Source organism: Echeneis naucrates, chromosome 15 (assembly GCF_900963305.1).
Source record: "Echeneis naucrates chromosome 15, fEcheNa1.1, whole genome shotgun sequence".
NCBI classification, from domain to species: domain Eukaryota; kingdom Metazoa; phylum Chordata; class Actinopteri; order Carangiformes; family Echeneidae; genus Echeneis; species Echeneis naucrates.
In genome coordinates, this window is record NC_042525.1 from 12,589,819 (window position 1) to 12,605,920 (window position 16,102).

The following is a 16,102-nucleotide window of genomic DNA, read 5'->3' on the forward strand; positions in this document are numbered from 1 at the left end:
GTGGCTTTTTCATGTCTAACTTACTGGGCTATATACATACATATACAAAGGCATATTTCTTAAACTGAAGTCGAACCACATTTGTTTTATGCTATCAGACATTTACACAGCTTCACTGTAAAATGAACCAAATATTATAGACTGGTCAAATTGGATCTTGTTCCATATCCTATGTTTCTAACATTACATCCATTACCACAAAACTTATTATTATTATTTAAACATTTGTCTCTTTCTTGTCTTGTCTTTGTACAAATAAAAATCTCTAAATGACTTATTGATGCAAATTTAGTTTTCTCATTCATCTCTATTCTGAGGGGAAAACATGATTTGAAAAAAAATTAAAAAATGAAAATGAGAGCAGTCACAGCGCTATGCCACATCGCTGACATGTTCCGCTAAAGGGCAGTTTACATATGACCCTGCTCAGCACCTTCCTGCCTGTTTGTCAATACTTACGTGCATGTTTTTGGAGATAGAGCACGAATCAATGTCACACCACTCCCTGTATCCTCATATATGTACAGACATGCAGACACATCCCCTCCTCCACACACACAGAACAAATCTCAAGGGCTCACTGTAAAACATAATGCAGACACCTTGTTTGTCACAAAAAAGAACCAATAAACTATGATATAAAACCACATTTCAGAAAAGGTGCAATGTATTTCAGAGAAATCAATAGAGGTATTTACATAAAACAACAATTAAACAGATGATGCAACCGGTCAAGTGAAAAAAAGAAGCGCTTAGACAGTTTAATAAAAAGGATTTGTATTGTTTGTATTGTCAAACTGCACTACTGCATAACATACACAATACAAGTCATTTACTGACTGTACAACATGCCATTATGTTTTCTTGATAATAATAACAAAAAAGATGACTATATATATGTACACAACTCTGTTACAAGTAATATTCAGCATTTGTGTCCAGATAAACAGCACTGACAAAAAACAACTATGGTCATCTTCATCTAGGGTCTAAAAACCTCGATTGAAAGAAACACAGTCAAACACATCATCAGAATAAAGTACTGTACCCACTACAGGGAGAGATTTTGTGATAATGGAATAAATTAAAACAAGAGACAATGGGAAAGTTCAAATGTCACCCTTGAAATGTAGGGGGGTCCTCAGGAGGAGGTGGAGGTGTTTATCCCAGATGCCGCTGCGCGACTGAGCATGCCTGTCGATTGTACTTCTCATAAATGAGTAATATTCAACATCCATCCATCCATCCGTCCGTCCTCAGTACATTCCGCTGGTCTGCAGGAACACTCTGCCCTCTGAAACACAGAAAGAAATCCAGATTACTAAAGTGTGAATGATCTAAACTATTCATATTAAAGTAGACAGTTTGATACAGTTGACGACTGTAACAGTAGGAAGAAACATACTGAAACACACTGAATTTGAAACAAATTTTCCAATTTTCATAACTCTCAGTGGAAATTCTTTTTTCTGCCCCCTGAGCGCGGTTTTTGGTGATAAAACTTCCTGGCACAAAGAAACCACATCTTGCCCTGCTGTCTGACAGACAATTCCTCTTTAAATGATTTATTACTGGGTATTAATTATGCAAATGATGTCCAAACAAACTCGTCATGAGGACAATTAAGACAGCCGTTAATTAGTGGCCAGTTTTCTTCTTGCTTCACTGACATTCAATTAAAAATTGCCTTTGAACAAGCACACTGTCTGATACAGCGGGCCTGGCACGGCGTGGAGCAGAGGTGGGCTGGAACCATGCACTCGTTTGATGAGGCCGGGCTAGAGATCACGGCCATTTCTTTTTCTGTCTGTTTAAGATGTTACGTGTGGGATTTTCTCATTAATCTATCCCTGCGAAGACAATAATGTTGGCAAAATAAATATATTAAATGCCTGTCTCCATTAAAATGGTAGCCCCAGCGAACTGCCTCATGCTTCATTTAATTTTGTTCAATTTCTCAGGAGCATTCTCCCTGTGAAACCTTTGAAAACCCTTCCAGTAGACTGGTCAGTTAAGCATCAAAAGCAGTGTGTAGGTGGAATAATGAAATCTGTCGTCCGAGCTCAGTTGATAGGAGCTAAATAAATCCCAAGCAGCAGGTATATCACTGTTTATTTGACTTACAAAGAAATGACTTGTTCTGGTCATCAAACCAGTCGGGGCTATGACTGTTAATGAGGATGCAATTCCTAAAAAGTTGGTGCAGTGCCTTTAGTGATACTGGTACACACACCACTGCTTTGCCATTTGCCTAAAAGGTATTCACCTTAAAAAAAACAAACAAAAAACAGCCCCATCAGCCCTAAACCCACCGCATAGCACATATTTTTAAAAAATGAAAGAAATACCCATAAGTGTCATTTGGTGACAGGTGGAAAAGCTGCTGTCTGCACTCACACAATCTAACCCCTTTCTGTCCATGAATGCATCATTTGTCTGGGCAGAATATTTTTCAGACTGTCTTGTCACCTATACCTTGTACTGTTGCCTTGGTGTCCAGCCTGTTGTCATCGTGGTTGCTCCCATCCACATCCTGGGTCACAGATTCTGCATGAGGAGGGGCTGCTGACGATTGATGCCCTGTATTTTGATCAGTAATTTATAAAGCCACTTAATTAGAGGCTAATGAAGAGTCAAGACTATGTCACACTGATGACTTGGTGACATTTAATATGAAAATGAGGATTACAGCGGCTACAAAAACTTTAAGCCCAATTGGAGTGGAAAGAGAAATATAATGTCTGATGTGTTTGCCCAAACTTCCTTGCCTGTACCTGTGTGTGTGCTGGTAGTGTGCAGCAGAGTGTGCTCCGCCTGATCACGGAGTTTAACCTCCTCCTCCAAGGCCTCCTGTAGTCTCCTTTTACTTCTCTTCTCTTTCTTCAGGCGCTTCTGGATCAGAACTAAGCATAGAAAAAGAGAGGAAAAAGAAGGAAGTGGAATAATGGCAGTACAGTACACATTGAAAGTAAAATTGTTGTGTATTAAAATGATTCTGTTTCCTTCATTTATTTACCTTATAATATGTAAATCCATTTAGACCTATTGTTGGAGTAATTATATTTCTGTGTGGTTTCACTGCTTCTTGACTTTACTCGATCTTTACAAGAGATTTGATAGACTTTGACAGTATTCTGAGTTTTTGCAAGATACTAATAACTAACTCATCTATCTTAGTGAGATATGCTCACAGTGGATACTCTGTGAGAGATTAAACTGTGACAACACAGACATCACTGCTAGTCTGATTTTTCTCCTCATCCACACAATATGGCTCCAACAGGTCAACAATATCGTGTTTTGGGTCATATATTTTATGCCACCTGCCACCAAAACTTCACAATCTGCTTTGACCTCGTCAAGGAAACTGTCCTTTACTGGCATTTGCTCTCACTGACAGCTTTTGTGAACACACAAAACTCAATTTAGTTTATAGTATACTGCCAACTTCAGTGTAATTCACCTCTGCAGATGCTTTAAGTGGCTAATATACAGTAGGTGTTCTCACTTCCTGATCTGATTGTCAAGTTAGTGGACGTCCTGTCATCTCAGAAGTGGATTAGGCCATCCAGGTTTTACTGCACAGCAGAATTGTCAATGTTTAGATGTAAACATAATCCCACCAAGTGTTTATGAATTCAAGACAGGACATTTTACACTGAACGTTTTGAACAGTCTCTATTTGCCAAATGGAATAATTTTCCAGAAAAAAAAAAAAAAAAAACAACAACCAAAAACTGACTCTGCAGCTTGATGTGGTCTACCTCTGTTTTTCTGTTCGATGCTCAACTGCCGCTCTAAGGTCTCCCTGAGCTCCCTCTCTCGGACCAGCTCCATCTTCAGCTCTGTCCTCTCTAGCTGATCCTGCTTCTCCTGCGCCCGGGCATTTTCTATGGCAACCCTCAGCAGACCCTGCTTGAAGACATACAGACACACATCGACAGGTTACACACTAAACAAAAACATGGAGACACCTTTGCTTTCTCCAAGCATTTAAAAAAATCACCAGAGGGAATCCTTACCTCACTAAATCCCCTAATCTTAAATAAATACTTCTCTTGTAATGGCGCTTTAACAGGGACAGTGTTCAAGATTAAATCATTTAAAATGAGCCAAAGATAATTCCAAAAATTTGTATGTCTCCCACCTCAGTGTAAAAGTGTAAAACGATCACTATGAATACATTTGGCTTTTATTCTCAGGAAAAAAACAAAACAAATATCTATAATTATTTCGATAAATAGGATTTTTTGTTGTCAAGTCAATGCTGATCTTTTAGCTTCATGTTTAAATGGAATTGCACTCACATTAAGGGCAGATGAGACTGAAGTCATGTTTTTTGTCCTATGAAAACCAAACCAGTGAGTGCTTTCATAGTGACTCTGTCCTAACAAAGACTTGTAAAATCTGAGAAGCAGGTCAGCACACGCCCATGCCAATTACTGCATATCTTAAGTGTTTGCATGTCCGCTATTTAGCATTTCAGGAAATCCCAAAGAGTGGCTCATCTCCCTTCCCATTCATCTTAGTGTATAATAATAATAATAATAATAATAATAATAAAGCCCCGGCAGAGCCTCACCTGGATATTCGTGAGCAGGGTCTCTATGGAGGACAAGCCTTCAGGGAAGATGAAGGGAGTGTGGTGGAGACCTGCTGGGAGCTTCTGTCCCGCAGGATAAGATACCCTCTCACAGCCCTCCCTGCCTGATGGGGCTTTCTGGTAGACTTGTCTATCACAGCTCTCCCTGGTTGTCTGTGCTGCCAAGGAACTGTTATCTTCAAGGCAAACAGATTTTTTTTTTTTACCGAGTTAGTAAGATCAACACAATAATAAATAAAAATATGGAATCAAAGTTGCATGCTAATTTCTATAACCTATAGATTAATGATGCATTTTTGTAATTTAATGTCCAACAACAAATCGGTGTTTACACTAATTATTGTTTGTGCAAGTGCATGTACACAGACACAGAAGTCCTGGTTAGGGGTTTTGGAAATGTGGTTACCCTTTATTAGATGGCACTCTGCCTATTGATAATGCATCACAGCTTGACATCTCCCATAAAACAGCTAAGAAGCTGCATTATGGATGACCATCTGTTTGTAAACCTGAGAACTGCATGTTCCCGATCCCTGACACTGAGGGAGATGAAGATTAGCCATTTTCTGCACCCCCGCCTCCACATCAAGCAGTTGCTCACTTTATACATTTACCGTCATCTGTGCCATTGAGGACTAAGACGTCCTGGGAGTCCGGCAGTTATTGGAGCAGAGACGTGAGTGTGAACGTGCAATGTGATATCTGGCACTTTTCTCTGTCTGTGACAAATGACAGTGTTTTCTCCACTTAGCTGACCACAGCATCTTCTGCTCCAAATCCACCCACCGCCCCTACACCGCCTCGACCACACGTCTTGGCAACTGTCACATTCAAGGTGTTTCACAGATGAGAAGCAATACCCCCTCCTCCTCCTCTTTCTCCCTCTTTCTTGCTAAAAGCATTGCTCTGTAGAGAAAGGTAATTAGCAGGTGCTGGCGAGCTCAGCGGAGGGCATCCAACTACACTCCTGTGGCTCACATACAGACACACACACACATGCACACACACACACACACATTTGTAGCTGCTGAAGTGCGCAGTCAGCAGCGTGGGCTCCCCAGGCTCCTTGGATGTGACTGATCCTTTATTGAGTTACTGTTTTACGCCTACTTTACCTCACACTCACACACACGCACGTTTGGCATAAATACGCGCACACACACACAGCATACATACACACAGCATACATACACACAGCTGCCAGCTCGTTTGATCATTTACCCATCTCCCTACCCAAGGTCACTGTCTGTTTTTCTCTTTTCTCCCAACTTCATCTCTCTTTTTCCCCTCTCTGTTTCCTCTCCCACCCGTCCCCTGGGCTAATGAACTTCACCACGTGAAGACTGCCAGTCAGCGGAAGAGAACCAGGGGAGGCGGGGGGAGAGCGAGAGAGAGACAGAGAGAGAATAAAATTCTGCTGATGTTTGGTTAATGGGAGTGAGGTGTCAGAGATGGCCTCTGATCTTTGCTGCATGGATACGTTGTTCAAAGACCACTGAAACAGCACACACAGCCAAAACTGACTCGCATACACACACACTCAGATTATCATGCGATGGATTGACAGAGTGACAGTGCTGAAGTGCTCTTTGAAGCGCCAATCCATGATAAACCTATCCTGTGATGTTGTAGGTCAAACACAAAGGCCTGCAATCCAGCAAATGTACATGTGTTTCATTTGCATGCAGAAAAATCAATTGAAAATCAATTGCATAAATGTGATGTGTGATGCATGGCATTCATGTCGTTGGTGCCATCACTGTTTTGTCAATATGTTCACAGATACCTGACAGCATCCGAAGCCTTACCTGGGAGGCCTTTGTGATTTTTAGATTCGATTACTGAATAATGTGATTCAGTATTAGAATACATCCACACGGGCGTGTGCACGCACATACAAACTCTCCGTTTGTGTCCCTCGCTCTTCCACTCGCTGTAGATTTCTGCTGACTGTTTGTCCTTGAGCAGTCCTCATTAAGCTAATGCAAACCTCCCTGACAGAGAGAACCAAACAACTGACGTTGCAGCGCCGTGGCAACGCAGGCCCTAACGACAGGGAGGCAGTCGTTATGCAGATGAGGTCCAGCTGAGAGCATGGGAGGCCGCCTGGCTCGTTAGGCCGCGGCCCGGCAAATGGCTTGCTAATGTAACACTGCTTCCTGGTCTAATGGAGCCCTGTTTTGCAGAATTATTTGTCTTTGCTCTCTGCAGGAAGCCAGGAGGGCCACTGACAGCGAAGAGGAGAGGCGGAGGAGAGGAGGAAGGGAGAGGGGATGAGACGGTGAATCCTTATCGACCTGTTACTGAGATATTTTGCTCTTGCCAAACCGTTAGAAACCCTTTGTCTTGTAAATAAACAGTGTTAAATAAACTATCACACTGTTGCCACGTGCCAAGTGTTTAAATGCTTGCAGTAAATGATGATGTAGGCAAATGGATTGGACAGAAACTGAATGCTTGGTGCACTGTGCTGACAGACTTTGTGCAAAGCCGATTGATTTTTCTGAGAAATAATCATTACTCATTAATAATCATTAAATGATTAATGACTTTGAGAAGAAATTCTCAGAAAACAGCAAAAACCTGACCTTTGAAGTCAAGTTGAGACAGTCAGTCAATACATTTGTGTAATTTAAGACAACTCATTTTAGTTTTGAAGGAAAACTCCACACTCTCTAAAGAATCAGCACAAGAGAAAAGTTACATTTAAATTTAAAATTTTTCATTACCAATGGGGATTCAGGGTTACCTCTGTCAGTGTGGCTCCTCTTGCTCTCTTTGCTGTACTCCACTGGAGACACATCTGCCTCTCTGGACCCCTGCACCACACCAGGGGAATGTCCCAACACACTGTGACTCGATGACAGACCATCATTGAGCGTGTCTGGAGACAAAATATTCTACATCAGTTAGACTATCAACTCATTACAGGCATTGCTGGCGTTTACTGCCTTGCCAAGCGTACACAGCGCAGGTGAGCACGTACGTGTAGTTTCTGCGGTACGTTCTGTGTGAGACGGTGAACTTGACACACTGCTGCTGTGATTGGATGACATCTGAGCTTCTTCCAATGATGGAGAAGGCGACGGGCTGTCATGCATTCGTTCCTAGCAAACAAGAAAAATATTCGCAGAGAGCCAAAGTGAAATCATGACTTCCAGCTTCTGTTCCAAGAGGAAGAAAATCTATCTGACATTTGTAACTCTGCAAATACATAAAAATACATTCTTGGAATGGAGCCTTTGTCAACAGTACATCATGAAGCTGGATTCACGGGGCTACATAAGGATGATAGCTTTTGGGAAGAAAAAATTGAGACTTAATGTCACTATTTATTTAATATTAATGTCTTTTAGCATCCTTTAATGAATACCAATCCTCCCATGGACAAGATGCTTACAGGTTAAACCTCAAAACCTGACAGTGGAAGCGAGGTCGGTAGGAAATAGAGGCTGACTCGAGAGTTTCTAGTTTTGATCTCTGCTGTCTAAAAGCATTAAAAGTATTTTCTTTGTCTCTCTGTTGTGAGACATACCTGACAAAACAACGGCTTTTATAGACATGAAGAAAAAAAAAACCTACTGTGCTGAGCTATTTGTTAACTTTGTTAAAACCACAAAAAAATGTATTTTATGACAGAAAATTTCTGTGGTTATTTGTCTTAGATTATGGAAATGCCAGGAGTGACCAGAGGAGAAAAACACTGAATGACAGATCAGAATGAGATACAGATATGAGTTTGGGCAGAGGATGAACTGTCATGACTTTGTTTCCCTATAATAACTACAACTGATAATTATGGTTTATATTAACTTTATAGTCAAAAATAAAACATCCAAATAAAGACAACATCAAACATAAAAAAGAGGATGTCGAGATATTTGGCAGAGATTTTATACATTTTAACACACATACTCACTACTACTAGAAATGTTACTGGCATTATAACTTTTATATGTAATATAATAAGAATTGGTGCTCATTTCAATAAAGCGAGTAAACCACCTTTGGATCTAGCCCCGCATTTGAAAAACAATGGTCGCATTCGTTAAAATTATGGCCGGACACATTACTTCCTGTTACTGATGAGGACATGATGTGATATAGCACTCTGTGAGGAGAGACGCCTACAACATGAACTTTCTGGAAATATATTATCCTTTCAAACCTCCTTTAATTAGTCTTCAGAGTAAACCCACTGAAAATGGTTTTGAACGTAGTGATCAAGGCTAAGAAGTTCACAGTTTGTCTGTGGGCAGGATATCTCCAATTATAAATAGATATGGAATTGGCCTTAAACCAAGGAACCACTGATTACTTTCTGGTAGGAATCCAGCGCATTGTTTATCGGTGAACACCCACCAATAAACAATTACCAGGCAACTTGTTTCAGTGCTGACCATGATATAAAATGCTGCATGTTAACAATTGAACAATTCATTTATTATTTTATTTGTATGGGTTAAAAGATTTTAGATGTTGCAGATTATTTATTAATTCAGGGGGGGCGGGGCGGGGTCACCTGTCCATCACAGGGCCAACACACAGAGACAGACAGAGACCAACAACCACTCACACTCAGACCCATGGACAATTTGGAGTCACCAGTTAACCCAAACACGATGTCTTTGGACAGTGAGAGAAAACCAGAGTACCTGGAGGAAACCCGTGCAGGCACAGGGAGAACATGCAAACTCCACACAGAAAGGCCCCAGTCCGGGAACCAAACCCGCTAGCTTCTTATTGTGGGGCAACAGCACTAACCACTATGCCGCGGAAACAATGTTTCAATGGAGCTAACCTCTGATTCAATTTAAAGGTCTTCTGTGTCACTTGAACTTAGACGAGTACTGGTATATGGTCAGATCAGCAGGATTGCTGGACCATGGAATTCACCTTAATGACGGAGGTGGGAGCCCTTGCAGTGGGGTTGGCGTGAAGTTGCGCCACGTTGGCCATGCTGGCCAGTGTGCTCAATCGGTTCATTTGGCCCATTGCCATTGAAACGGAGGCTGGCGCCAGGCTCGCAGGGATCAGAGGGTGTGACATCATCATGAAGGGCAACTGGTCCAGAACTGAGGGGAAGAATACAGTAAAGCAGAATAAAACAGATAAGTACTGAAGGCAAGAGAGCAAGACAGAAAGTAGCAATCTGTTGTTCTAATAAGGTAAAGCTCAGACCCGCTCTGTTGAAAGGACATTAAAACTGCTCTGCAAATGCACCCAACACAAAACTGGTTTTGTCTCTTATCTTTATTCGTCTAAACCTATAGGCCTTCTTCTTCGCAGGTCTATGGTGTGTACTGAAGTGAAAGCCAGTAGCGCCTCTGCTTCTCTGATGCATCCTGATATCAATTCCCGGCAATGTCAATATTACCAAGATGACTGCTTTACATCTGCATCCCAACTCGAAAAATATATATGTGCATGTCAAGAGAGTGTGGAGGAATGGGGTGCAGGAGAAGAGAAAATGAAAAAGGACTGAAGTAGAACAGGACGGGACTAAGAAGCAGCCATCCTGCTCAGTGAGCAACACAAAGAAGTAAAGACGGAGATGACTTCAAGACATTGTGAAGCTTTAAATGCTTAATGTGAATGTGAATTTATCTTTTCTATAGTTTAGGAAAACTGGCTAACTTTTCTTTCATTTTCTTGGCCTTCTTCACATGTTTTCAGCATTGTTATCTTGGCCAATCACCGTTTAAGACAAGCATTTACTATCTTTAAAGAAAATCCTTCCTCTCAACAGCACCCTAGTGGGTTGTTGCACTCCCTCTATTCATGGGGTGGGGGGGAGAAAATGACATAAATATTTATCATTTAATAATAGGAAAAACAAAAACAAAAGAAACACAGGCAGGAAGTGGAACAAAAGAAGCTGATGGCAGTCCTGGTGCTTGGCCAGCAATGCACGCTGGGTAATTATAAACACAAAGGAAAAAATCTTGGACTCTATTCCGCACAATTGTCACAAATAATAGAACGAGAGCATGGAAACAAAAAAAGGCTATCCAAAGAGAAGAGATGAAATAGAACAAATAAAGGAGGGAAAAGAAAGAAAGAGGAAAAAGCAAAAAAAAAAAAAAAAAGAAAAGAGAGGAAAAGAAAAGAAAAGGCAAACAAGAAATAAAGAGTGAGGCGTTGACTTTATGAGTCGGCCACGCTGGACATATGTGCAGTGCTTTGTGCATTTGGCAGATTAGTCTCTCACTTGCCCAGAGCAGAAACCAATCCAAACAAAAGATCTGTCTGAATGGAGCTAAATAACCAGATGCTCCGACAATCAACTAGCAGCCAACTCCAAATATTAAGCCTTGGTTAGAGACCAGCCCAACCCACCCTCCCACCCCCAACCTCTAATTTTTCATTTTCACTCTCCTTCTTCTTAACTATGTTTTTTTTCTTCACTTCTCTGCCCTCCCATCACTCTCTCTTATGTTTCATTAAAAAACATCAAAAGTCAAAGTGCCTCTCTTATGTTTATCCAAACAAACCATTACTGTAAACAAACAGTTACTGTAAATTTCCCAGAAGATCTTGTTAAATGCAGAAATGGCTGCTCCCGCTCTTCCCCAGACCATAAGGTGTCACACTCAGCATTTGTGAGTGTGTGTGTGTAATCTGAGATTGCCTTTGTAGTGGTTTCAGATCGGGTAGGGGTCTATCCTTCCCATAAGGCCGTGGGTGGCGGTATGGAAAAAAACGCATTGTGTGTGTGCATATATGCCTGTGTGTGTGTGTTTCCACTTGACTCTTTCATTAACAGTGATTAAGCTTTACAGGTTTATAATGGCTGGTGGTAGCCATGCCACCAAACTGCGCACAGATGCTGGCCGTCGTAACTGAGTGTATACAATGGTAAACAATGCCAACGATTGGAAGCGTTTACAGACATTGTACAGACACTACACACACACACACACACACACACACACCCATACAATGAAAATACTCAAATTTTGGGGGTTTAGAAAATGTGTTGAATTTTTACTTTGCTCTTGTTGTCATTTCTGAAAAGCACAAGGGCAGTGTCTTCTTTTCCATTCCTGTTCTAAACCCTTGCAGTCTGCTCCACATGTTAAGTGTATGTGTCCCAGGTTGATAGCGTATTCCACCCAGACCTCCATAAGCCCTGTCATCTGTCTAAACACAATGATGTCGCTTTAACCTGTCGATAACAGGGGGGGCGGTGCATCCGATTTGTTTGTGTGAGAGTGCGTGTGTATGAGTGTGCGCTGGTGTTTGCGTGAAAGCAAGCGTGCGTGTGCGTGTCCGCTCCGCCATCGATTGTCCAGCATTTGTCGTTTGCATTCAGGATAGTGAATTAGAGAGAAGACTATTGATTTGGTTTCAGCCTCTCATCTTATTCATCTCTCTATCATCCTGGTGCGCTCGCTCTCATCCACCGGTGCTTCATTTTCACCGGCTGCTCTCATTCACTACAAAACTAGAGATCGGTGCAGTAAAGGGGAGGATATTTAACTAAAAATTATATTTAAAGATGTAATGACAAGACAAAATCTTTCAGTTCTAAAAATGGTTCAAAATGAACAGTTAACAGGAACACAATGATTACTCAACTCTGTTTCCTGTAAATCCTGACCTAATATTACTTGATCTGACAGACCAATGTCTTGTTGAGTGTGAGTAACAGAGCTGGTTCGGGTTTACAGTCTCTTGATGCGATGACTCATCTGTACTAATGATTTTCCAGCAACATTTTGAGGGTAAAGAACAGATGACCAATTGTTTTTTCACGATACGTTTCCTGATTCTCATCTCAAGAAATCCAAGACTATGACTTTTTATCACAAACTGGAAACACTGAGAAAACAACATAAACATTTGTGTTTAAAATAAAGACATCTGCTCCTCATGTATTAATGGTTTGGATTACGTGACACAGATTTGTATCTCGAACTTCAACTAAAGAACTGGCTCAAGGGTGCTGTAGTTTGTTGTTCATATATTGTCTTGCACAGGAAATGTATATGCAGCAGAGAAGATGTCATATCCTGGTTTTAATCAGCTTGGTTCAGCAGCAGCACATAAACACAGCTGCTCAAGTTGTATTGACTTCGCATCACGGATGTGTACAGACAACAACAGCGAATGTTATATGATTGTAATTAAACAATTGTGTTGGTGTGTGAGTGTGTGTGTGTGTGGACAAACAGATTTAGACTCACCCAGTCCAGGGTTGTGGTCACCGTTCTCTCCATTTGGCCTGCCATGTTGCTGGTTGCTGTGGTAACTTGCCATTGCCTCCAGCTTGATCTTCTTGGCCAAGGCAGACAGATCTGAGAGAGAGAGAAACAGACGCAGAGAGAAAAAGAAAAGGAAAAGAAGGAAAGAGAAAGGATCAATAAGAGCCAGATCAATGGACCCAGTGGAGGATTAGCGTGGTGGGTAGGTAGGAGGTTGTCATGGGAAGACAGAGGCCAGCCATTCATTCTGACTGCACCGCTGCACCGGCCGTTTAGTCTGCCACGGAATCAGCAGTGATAGGAACAAGCCAAGACATTCATCTCTCCCACACTGGGACATCACGTCCCACAGCACAGCATATAGGACGACAGCAGCAGCAGTAGCAGCAGTAGTAGTGGCATCTCCACCTTGTAGCCAGAAAGTGCTTCTTCATCACCACAAATTAGAAGGGTTTTAAAAAAAAGTAGGGCTGATTTTTAATAGAGGTTGTGCACCTTTTGGATGATATGAAATGGAGAGTGACTGAACGCGGCAGCAGGGCAGAGCTGCATTATAATTTGTGTCTTGAACTTCAGAAGGTAGTTTGACCCGCAGAGCGACCTTTAAAACTCCATCTTATGCCACAGAAAATTAAACATCTCTTGCACTAATACGGACAAACAGTGAATTATTAAAGTTGGACAAAACATGCAACTGTGCAAACAGCACTGAGGAAATGCAAACAAACCATAAGTCCTAATTTCCTGATCTTGGATACAACATTTGTAACAAACTCATCTACGCAGTGTGTTTTTGTTCCTTACACAATGGGTATCTGAGGTGAGGTGAATAGTCCTAGACGTTGACAACCACAACAAATTGTTCCTTTTCTTCTCATCTTCTTGCCTTCTCTTCCTGCCCTCTTTCCTGCTCTCCTCCCATCCCCTCTCCTTACTTTACCTTTTCAAATGTCAGCATCACAGCGGGACATAAGCCACCATGTTGCCTGTGTGTATGTGTGAGTGCATGAGGGCGAGAAAAAGAGACTAAGGAGGATCACATCAAAGATTTTTCCTGCCTTTTACGCTCAAATGTCCTCTCTCTCTGTCTCTTTCTCCTCTCTCATGTGGCCAGTTCTAATCAGTAGCGCTGACATTGCCGCCGTGCCCTCTCCTTTGGTGGAAAAAGACTCTTTTCCCACTGAGAAAGACGCTCTTGAACGCTTGCACATACACAACACACAAACACGCGCTCAAACACCTTTGAACAGTGAGAGGAAGTGGAGGCTAATAGAAAATGGCTTCCTTTGAGGCGGGGAATGAAAAGATCAGGTTGCAGTGAAGAGCACAAAGCCAAGGGCAACTTTGAGAGCGATGAGGTGCCAACAATTACTTTTCTCCCTTTCTCTGTGGTACACTGACAAAATACAAACAGACACACCACAATGGGGACTCTAACACACAACGGTTTATGACAATAACAGGAAGCATGATGGCCTTTAGCATGAAGTTGACTGACTGTCCTCACAAAGCCAAAATGTAAAACTATGACAAAAAAGAAATGTTTTGTAAAATTTTATGTTATAATTAAAGCGATAAGTAGAAGATTGCACTGTCACCTATGTAAGAAGAACTGGAGATTGTACATAAGACTTTTGAATGGTATCACAACTCTTGTTCACCTTAACAGAGGACTTTGTGGTCTGACAAAAAATACCAAGCTTGCAAATTATGTGTTGTTTCTCATGTGTCAGCAGGGTATATGCTAATTTTATTAATCAACACGCAGGTTGCCTCACAGAACTCCACCTTTTCATACTATTGAAGATGGGTTAAATGTGCCACTATGTTGGTCGGAGGGGGGAACAACAAAAAACTGAAGTTTCTTCATCCAAAGCTATGGGGTAAAAATTTGGAACCGTTGCAGCTCAGAGGACTGAATCAAGTGTCACCAGTTGACTCTATCAAGAAAATAGCTTACAGTATACAGTAGACACTTACAGTATCAGATGAAAAATGTGTGAGGGGGCAGTCAGAAAGGCTTTTACTTTTTAAGGAGTCTTATACCGACAGCTCAGTGAAACAAGTTTGGACCTTTCCTCAAATGCTTTCATGCAATCTTTGTTTATTTATTTTTATTTTTAAGATTTAACCGATAATTTGTTTTTGTTGAAATGTGATTCTCTCATATTGTACCAGCACTGACTTATTTGAAAATAGCAGAGTGTATTCATTAGGAAGCAGTGAAATTGAATGTGTTGGCAGTAGTAGTAGCCCTCATGCAGCAGTATTAATGGCAGAAACAGTAATTTTGCATGTAGTTTCTGAAAAAACATAAATAATTTAGATATATGAATTACAAATGATCTAAACATATTTATATATCACCAAACATTTTTTGACTACATTATTTCAAATTCATTCTGAAATTAATTTGAATATTTCCACATTTAACGCTCTGCACTGAAATACTGTACACTCCATTTTAGTAACATCGTATTTTAGGTTTCTATACATGCAAAATATCGAACCTCTAGCTCTGGTGTGTCACAGACTCATCATTATATGGTATAAGAGAAAAGGGGGGTAACATGACTGTTATGAAAATAGTTCAGCAGATAAATCTGTGTGTGTTTCAGACTCAGACTGTATTCCTGCTGCACAGAGCTCCTCTCTGACAGTTCTTTTATTAATATGCAGAGTGAGGGCAAGTTATTAAATGGACTGGAGACTAAGAGATCTTGATCAGCACTTTTTTTGTGGCTCTGTGATTCTTGTGGAGCCAAAAATCAGAGAGGCAGAAAACAAGTAAACAAGTGTCTAAATGGAAGAAAAGGTAAATGGAAAAAAAAGAAAAAAAAAAAAACAACTCAAAAACTGTTAGTGTGTCTATGCTCCTGTTGGGTATTTCTTGTGTAGTGTGCACACGTGCACATATGCAATGTATGTGCGTTGTGAGGTCTGGGTGGTCACCTGCAGGAGGCATGATCCCAGCATGCATCAGACCACTGTGGGACAGCATGTGGTGAGTCCCGCCCTCTGTCACACTTTGCAGCCTCTTGGGCGGTCGTCCAGGCCTCGAACTGCAGGCAGAAAACAGGCTAACGTTAGTCATTAGTCAGTTTAATACTTCACTCCCCCAGTCAGTCAGTTTTTCACGCTGAGACTGAGATGGGTGGCCTGGTTAGAGAAACTGTCCTTCAGTCTCAAAACCTCTGATCCTGCTGAAATGTCAACAAGCAAAACACTGAAACCTGACCGCTTCCAGGAAGACTGCTGTACAGCAAATCTGTCCTCCCCGTGGATACAAGCA

The 16,102-nt window shown here is 41.3% G+C and overlaps 1 protein-coding gene across 3 annotated transcripts in view; it reads right to left on the reverse strand.

The window, feature by feature from the left end:
• Positions 1–461: 461 nt before the first annotated feature.
• dachc (dachshund c) overlaps positions 462–16,102 on the reverse strand; it is a 23,215-nt gene continuing 7,574 nt past the window's right edge. The window contains exons 2-12 of one of the 3 annotated variants that reach the window (XR_003841678.1): positions 15,763–15,872; positions 12,793–12,903; positions 9,500–9,678; positions 7,590–7,710; positions 7,353–7,487; positions 4,583–4,779; positions 3,765–3,915; positions 2,775–2,903; positions 2,476–2,580; positions 1,121–1,294; positions 462–580 (exon numbers count right to left, since the gene is read on the reverse strand). Coding sequence is in view for 2 of the 3 variants with exons in the window: in XM_029521051.1 (XP_029376911.1) it covers positions 1,257–1,294; positions 2,476–2,580; positions 2,775–2,903; positions 3,765–3,915; positions 4,583–4,779; positions 7,353–7,487; positions 7,590–7,710; positions 9,500–9,678; positions 12,793–12,903; positions 15,763–15,872 (1,276 nt within the window). In the remaining variant the exon portion in view is untranslated. Of the gene's footprint in view, positions 581–808; positions 1,295–2,475; positions 2,581–2,774; positions 2,904–3,764; positions 3,916–4,582; positions 4,780–7,352; positions 7,488–7,589; positions 7,711–9,499; positions 9,679–12,792; positions 12,904–15,762; positions 15,873–16,102 lie in introns of those variants that run through there. The other 2 variants (XM_029521052.1, XM_029521051.1) reach the window with 2 other exon arrangements.